The sequence below is a fragment of the Meles meles genome, chromosome 15, assembly GCF_922984935.1.
Source record: "Meles meles chromosome 15, mMelMel3.1 paternal haplotype, whole genome shotgun sequence".
Lineage (NCBI taxonomy): Eukaryota > Metazoa > Chordata > Mammalia > Carnivora > Mustelidae > Meles > Meles meles.
The window spans coordinates 66,554,637-66,562,246 of record NC_060080.1 but is presented as its reverse complement, the minus strand read 5'-3'; the positions used below and the strand labels follow the sequence as shown (position 1 = coordinate 66,562,246).

The 7,610-nt window shown below is 37.5% G+C and overlaps 1 protein-coding gene across 1 annotated transcript in view; it reads right to left on the bottom strand.

The window, feature by feature from the left end:
• Window positions 1-4,454: 4,454 nt before the first annotated feature.
• Window positions 4,455-7,610, bottom strand: part of EFEMP1 (EGF containing fibulin extracellular matrix protein 1) — a 60,053-nt gene continuing 56,897 nt past the window's right edge. Inside the window, exon 11 of the mRNA XM_045979770.1 lies at window positions 4,455-6,044. Coding sequence (XP_045835726.1) covers window positions 5,883-6,044 — 162 coding nt within the window. The 3' untranslated portion in view covers window positions 4,455-5,882. The remainder of the gene's footprint in view (window positions 6,045-7,610) is intronic.

Below are 7,610 nucleotides of genomic sequence, written 5' to 3'. Positions count from 1 at the left end.
TAAAGTGCTTACTTTAAACCGTGAAAAAAAAATCACCTAATGAATATTAACCAGTGTCAAGGAATGGCAATAATCTACACAATAGCCCCTAACTTTATACTAATCCTATGGAAGGAAGGGCTCTGTAAGTGTTTTGGCCCAGCTTCTGAACCGGGAGAGTGTTAGCCTCACTCCCTCTTCACCACTGTGGCTCTCAAAGCTCCCCCATGCAGAGAGCTACATCTGGATCTTTAGTAATAGACTTTTTCTTTTGGGAATTGCTGTCCTCTCTAGTATAGTAAGGTCTACATGATTGGTCCTTGACTTTGAATTTCTAGAGTTTAGGAGTATTTCGTGTAACATCATGACTTCTGCCTCTCTGGAGTTTTTAAAGAGAACAAATCAGCTAAAGTTTAAGAAAGCAAATGAGAATCAGGTTGGCATCTGTGTTATTTCAACACAATTGCACGTAACAGCAGTGGTGACAACTGGTCACAGCAATCAGCAAAGCTGGTCCATGATTTGGGGTGGATGCTTTGCAGGAAAGAAAGCGATTGCTTGTTGGTGTTGAAATTTGGAGTATGGCCAGTGAAAAGAACTTAATCTAAATCAGAAGACCCGATGCTAGGCACAGCACTGTTGCCTAACAGACTGTGACCTTCAGCAAGTCTTAAAAATAAAATGACCTGACTAGGTGGCATTTGAATTTAGAATCCCATTACTGTTATTGCTGTTAAAAAGAAGTGCATGTAGTAAGAGGTTTTATGTTTGGAGGAAGTGGAGATAGCAAGTTATTAAAGAAACCAGTTAAGAGGGAAATTATTTGGGGGGGGCAGTCTTAATAACCAAGAGGCCTTTCCTAATCACTGTCAGAATGGAACTGTCCAGTTATAGAGCGTGGAAGTCTCTGAGGCCAGGAATGGTTAACAGAATGGAGAAGTGATAGAAATGATCAGTTGTGTCCTTATTACTGAAACTTACTAAGAATATACATATTTCCCTGGAAGCATGTTTGGAAGTGTGGGAACCCACGGCTGGACTTTTTTCACTGGTGAAACAAGGCAAAATGACTTCTAATTTAACATGAGTATTTCTATTTCGGTTATCAGTGAAAAGGAGCAAAAACATGCATAATTTAACAGATCGAATAGCAAAAAAATTATTTTGAATTGTAATTTAAAAATTTATAGCTAAGGCGCCTGGGTGGCTCAATTGGTTAAGCAACTGCCTTCAGCTCAGGTCATGATCCCGGAGTCCTGGGATGGAGTCCCACATCGGGCTCCTACCTCCATGGGGAGTCTGCTTCTCCCTTGACCTTCTCCCCACTCATGCTCTCTCTCACTTTCTCTCTCTCAAATAAATAAATAAAATATTTTTTTAAAAAAGTAAAAAAAAAAATTATAGCTAAATTGGTCCTTGGCCCCAATAATGAACCCACAATGTGAAGATCTATTTTGGGGAAGGCACTATGAATTTTCTCTTCTACCAATGTGCAGTGCTCCCAATAGCCACTGCACACAAGGAGTGCTCAGATGCTTTAAAAAATTTGGCAAATTGAGGTAACTTATCTGTCAATGCAGCCCAGGGGTAAGGATTAGTTACAGTTGTTAAAACTGGAAAAGCTCCTTCTTTCAATATCTCAGTTTTATGGATAAAAAAAACTAAGTCTTAAAAGTGGTTAATGTTAGAAGTGGTTCTTTTATAATACATCACTCTCTTAAATGTTGGAAAGGATTACTATAGAAGTTGCTCAATAAAAGTTTGCCTCTGAATAATAATAATTCTGGGATGTATTTATCCTGTAATTCCCATCTATGAGAGCTGGTTTAAATCAGTGATTCTCATTGAGAAGGGGAGGAGGGAGTCATGTGTAGTTCGAAAACAAAGCAGGTCTTTGTCTTACTGCTTTGGTTTGTTTTTAGTGAAGATGTTTACTTTATTTTGAATTTCAAATTACATTAAAAAGAGAACAGGAGATTTTTCTGTTTACTGAGGATGGTTGTACCTGTAAGGGAAATCATGTGTTAGCTTTCCAAATCTCTTTCCAGGATTTTGCTTCTGTGAATGAAAAATATTTTTTTTTCACTAGCTAGTTTTTTTTAAGTTAAAAATGAAACTAAAAATGGGTGATTTAGGTTGTGAAATTAGTGGATGAGTCATCTAAGAATCAGTTTCCTTTTTGTAGCTAAGACAAAAGGGAATTACAGGTGGAAAGAACATATCAACTTATGTTCCTCAGCTGATGAATGTGAGACAGGGAAACTGAAGGACTCCATAAAAATCTGCTTTTTGCTTCTTTTCCTGGTTTTATTCATGCTAGGACCTGTGTCCCCACTTTACACATGCCTTAGAATACAAATTGTGTATGTCCTCCTTGTAAGGAATAAGGAGTTAACGATTCCTTTAGAATAGAGAACATCTAAAGAAGGACCAAATGAGAACATCTAAAGAAGGACCAAAGCTGTCATAAGCATATTCTAAACCACCACTGGAGCTAGAGATCTTGACGCCATGACCCCCTGCTTCCAAGGAATAACATCTAAGTCCTTGTCTTTGTTCTAACTGGTTTCTGGATGCCTAAGAGGACACATACACCAAACCAAAATCCTCAACAAAAACCTCCAAACCCCAAGCAAAGACCAGATTCCCTCCTTTCCTTTCTGAGTCTTCCAGACATACCATCTGTGTCTGCTCTCTCTATGTTTTCAGGAAACTCTGCTCTCACTCCCTGCTGGCTCACTGCAAGGACCCTCTTGGCTTGTCCTGTGGGACCCCATTTTGGCTCCTTGGACCTGGCCTGCCAGCATCAAAAGGATAAAATATGATATGTCTACACTATGGAATATTATTTAGTCATAAAAAGGAATGAAGTACTGATACATGCTTCAATATGGCTGAAACTTGAAAATATCATGCTAAGTGAAAAAGCCACAAAAGGGTACCTATTGTATGACTCTATTTATATGAAATGTCCAGAAAGACAAATTCAAAGACAGAAACTAGGTTAGTGGTAACACCTGCCACTTTGTGGGTTGGGGAATGAGACATTACTGCTAATGAATATGGGGTGTATAATGGGCATGGGGCTAGATAGTGTTGATATACTGTCACTTAATTGTACACTTTTAAATGAATTGTGTTGTGTACTTTACAATTAATAAGGGAATTGCATCAGTGACATTTCACTGTATCAACCCTTCCCATCTGTCTATGATTTGTGAATAGGGCTAGGCTTTGGGATGAAAGTGCAGACATTTTGCCTATAGTTAATGCTTTCTTTTAGTTTCTTTCCTTTTTATTATTTCTTTATTTATTTTAGAGAGGGAGGAGGGGCAGAGGGAGAGGGAGGGACAGTCTTAAACAGACTCCACGCTGAGCATGGAGCCCAACATGGGAATCAATCTCACTGAGATTGAGACTGAGATCATGACCTGAGCTGAAACCAAGAGTTGGATGCTTAACTGACTGCCCCATGCAGGTGCCCCTGCAGTTAATGATTTCTGTATCTATCTATCTATCTATTTTATTATTGTTATAAAAATGAAGTTTAAAAATTCTTATATATTATAACATGTTTTATATATTAATTACATAACACAGAAATAATTTATATATTTACATATTTACATAACATATAACATCAAATATATTCTATAATATATGGGATATAATTATATAATAGTAATATGTAATTCTACAATATTATATGTATGCTTAGAGGTGGGGTGGAGGGCCAGGACTTATATATAAATATTTCAGAGAAATTTCTATTTCTTCTTCTGTAATCCTTTGCAGAGTTATAGATAAGAAACTGTCTTCTTACTTAAAAGTGAAAGTTAGAAGAGGTCTTAGACTTTCTTTTTAAACTCTCTCCATTCCCATCACTGATTTGAGAAATGTGTCTATCTGTAGAAAAATCAATAGACTGATTAAAAACAGAAAAGTTTAGATCAAGCCTTAATTTATCTGGACTGCAAGTACTCATGTGGACAGAGTGATGGGAATGCCCTCACCAGCCCTGCTGTGTTGAGGCTGCTGTTCATTCTGCTTCTTTGTATGGCTCTTGGCCAGACCTGTTCTCTCATCTCTGTTTCTATGCCCCTTTAACAAAAGCCCATCCCCTGTTCACATAAGAAGTTTGTGTTTTGTTTCTTGATTTCTCGGTGAACTTACTTTTTGACAACTTAGTCACATTTAGTCAACACTTTGAGAAACACCTGTTTCAGGGCTGAGTTTGCCTGGGTGTCAGAGGTTACTCATATGTGTTTTGAAACCGGATGTAAGAGAAAATTGGCTGCACCCTTCTTGTGGCATGATTTTAGCAGTCTTTCCTCCTCCCTTATCTCCTAGATTATCTATGAGAAAAAAACCAAATGGTCGTTCTTGTTCTAGCAGCTATAATTAATTTTTTTCCCAGACAAAATTATATTGACTGTTACTGGTTACACTTAAAAAAACCTCCAAAGATAGAGTGATCCTCTAAAAGAATATTTATTTTTATTTAAAAATATGATACATCAAAGTGAAGCAGTTACATTTTAAACAAATAATACGTAAAACCTTTCCTTTGAATTCAGAGAGAGGGCGGTTTGCTTTTGTTCACGGTCACTCTGGATGCTAAGAATAAGAACCGTTCTCATTTTCTTCCTCTGTGATCCTCACATACAAAGATGAGAATTTTAGTTATAAGTGAAGCTCTAGAGTTTTAATTTTACTCAGAAGCTAAAGTTCCCTCAGTACAATACTTATTCTTCATTTTGCTCTACATCTTGGGGAAGACCTGAATTCCGGGATGTACTTATATTTACTGAGTGTTATAGACTGAACTTCTTGTCCTCCCCAAATGTTGAAATCCTAACTTCCAATGTGATAGCATTACAAGTTGAGGCCTTTAAGAGGTAATTAGGTCATAAGGGTGGAGCCCTCATCAATGAGATTAGTACTCTTACAAGAGGGACTTCAAGAGAACCCTCTCACTCTCTTTTTACCATGTGAATATACAAGTCTGCAACCCAGAGGACAGCTCTCATCAGAACGTGACTATGCTGGAACTTTGATCTCAGACTTCGAGCCTCTAGGCTGTAAGAAATAAATTTCTGTCATTTATGAGTCACCCAGTCTATAGTATTTTATTATAGCAGCTAGAATTGACAAATACATTGAATTTGCTTTTTCAGGTCAACTCCAATATAGTTTTAAAATAATTTGTTTTCTTGTCCCTCTGTGATGTCTCAGTATAATAATTGTTCTATGGATAACTTATTCACTTTGGGAATTTTGCTTACTTTTTTGTTCACATTCATAATAAAAAATTTCTGACAAAATTTAAAATATTCAACAGAAACCAGCAAATATACAATAATTGTTTATTACTAAGTAATAAACAACTGTGTTTAGACTGATACTGAAAATAAAAACAACACAAATATGGTGGATCCTCATTTTCTAAAGAAATATATCTTTATTGACTTTTTCCATTTTCTTACAAAGCAGTTAAAAAATTCATTCTTGAACTTGCATGCTGTTCAGTGTTATGATGTTTGCCTCCTTATGAGACTGTCAGTGGAGCTGTGGTAAGTTTCCTTACGCACCACAGAAGATAATCATTGCTTTGTCCCACTTTGATAGAAAAGAATCCAAGTTTCATTGGATAGGGAATGCTTAGCTCTCTTGAAGACCAGTTTAGTGGATTAATGTATAATTTATATACAGTAATAAGGACAAACTTTGAATCTTTACAGATTAAATGCCCACTTTATACAATGGTGTAATTGTTTGAATTACTGGTGAGTGTACAGCATATAGATGTAGATGTACTAGATACGTCTATAAATAAAATAGTGCTTTATGGCAACAATATTCTTTGGCTGATTTAAATGCCTATAGTGGACTCTTTGAAAAGACTAAAATGAAAATGGCCCCACTATTATTGTCAATCTTAACACTGAGCTTGTGCGGAAGGTTCCTATACTGTTCACGGTTAGCATCTCCAGGTCCACGATATATTCTCTTGGTCCTGATAGCGACTTCACCAGCACAAGCATTGCACTTACAGGACTTGTTTGCTAAAATAAAAGAGAAAAGAGGGAGGGAAAGAATAATTTTTCTTGAATTGAAGTTTCTATTATTTGTGAGTATACCCAGTCCTATAAGAATTAGGGGAAGAATTTTGAGGGTAGGCTAAAAGTCACTACTTAATTCCTTCTTGTTTTTTTTTTTTTAATTAATTTATTTATTTGACAGAGAGAGAGTACAAGTAAGCAGAACAGCAGGCAGAGGGAGCGAGAGAAAAGCAGGCTCTCCTGCTTCCAGGGAGCCGGATGTGGGGCTCGATCCCAGGACCCCGGAATCATGACCTGAGCCGAAGGCAGCCGCTTAACCAACTGAGCCACCCAGGCATCCCAATTCCTTCTTGTTTTTGACCTTTCTTGGTTCTTTGCCCCTTGTCCACACATAGTCATTAGTTCCATGTTACTGGGACCTGCTTTCTTGATAGTTCTGTGTTTTCTGCTCATCCCTCTCTGTTAATGTTTCTCTTCACTTTTACTGAGTAGTACCAGCCTTTATAAAGACTAGTTCAGGTGAAAATCTGATAATTTTTTTGAATAAGTAAAGAGAGTTACTACCTTTCACTTCTTAGCATTATGCATTTGTTTACATTCTAGTAGCCAAAGAAACATGTAAATAGTTAATTTCAATAGAACATAGCAAATGCTAAGATACATGAGGTTATGTAGGGTATACATAAAGAAGACACACAAAGGTGTGTCAAAGGGAAAAAGAAGAGGAATCTTGAAGCATTGAGGGGAGACTTTTTAATATCTGAGGAGAGTCACCAAATATAATTGGAAGTCTTATAAAGAAGTATGTTCAGGAGAAACTCTATGCAGTTTCATTTTGATGAAGAATGCAATGGGTGCTGGAGAGTAGGTAAATTGGAGGAGCAGGCAGGCAGATGTGTGAATCTGAAAGCCAGAGGAAAGCAAGGGTACAAACAGTGGGTTAGGATTTAACAGTTAATGTCCAATGGGTGGACATTTCAACCAGGGGAGCAAATGTATATGTGGTAAGACTGGAACTAGGAGAAGCCACTATTTAAGGAGTGGGCAGAGAAGAAGCCATTGAGGGAAGCTGAGAAGAAACAGATGATGAAGTGGGAAACAGATGAATGACCAGCAGTATCCAAAAGAGTAGTAAGGCTGAAAGAGACTGGAACTAAAAAATGCCCTCTGGAGTTGGCAGTATGGATGTTATTGGTGGCTTTTTTTCAGAGCAACTTCAGTAGGGTAATGGGGACAGAAGATTGAAGGGTGACTAGGAAGTATGAATCCAAAGACTGCGTTTATAGGCTGTGTTTTAGGAAACTTGGGTCAGAAGGGAGAGGAGAGAGGGCAACATGTACAGGGATGCAAGTTGAATACATAGGAGGTAGATGCGAGTTTGATGGAACAAAGTTCTAGAGGAGATGGAAGCAAGAATATAGGTGGTGAATTGGCCTTGATGGACAGAAGTAAAACCTCATCTTTGGAAAACTCAAGGGAGAAGGTAAGAAGGAGGACACATGAACCTAAATTTGTAGGGGATGAGTGGAAAGTTCAGGTAATTCATGTCTGTTGGCCTCCGTTGTTTCA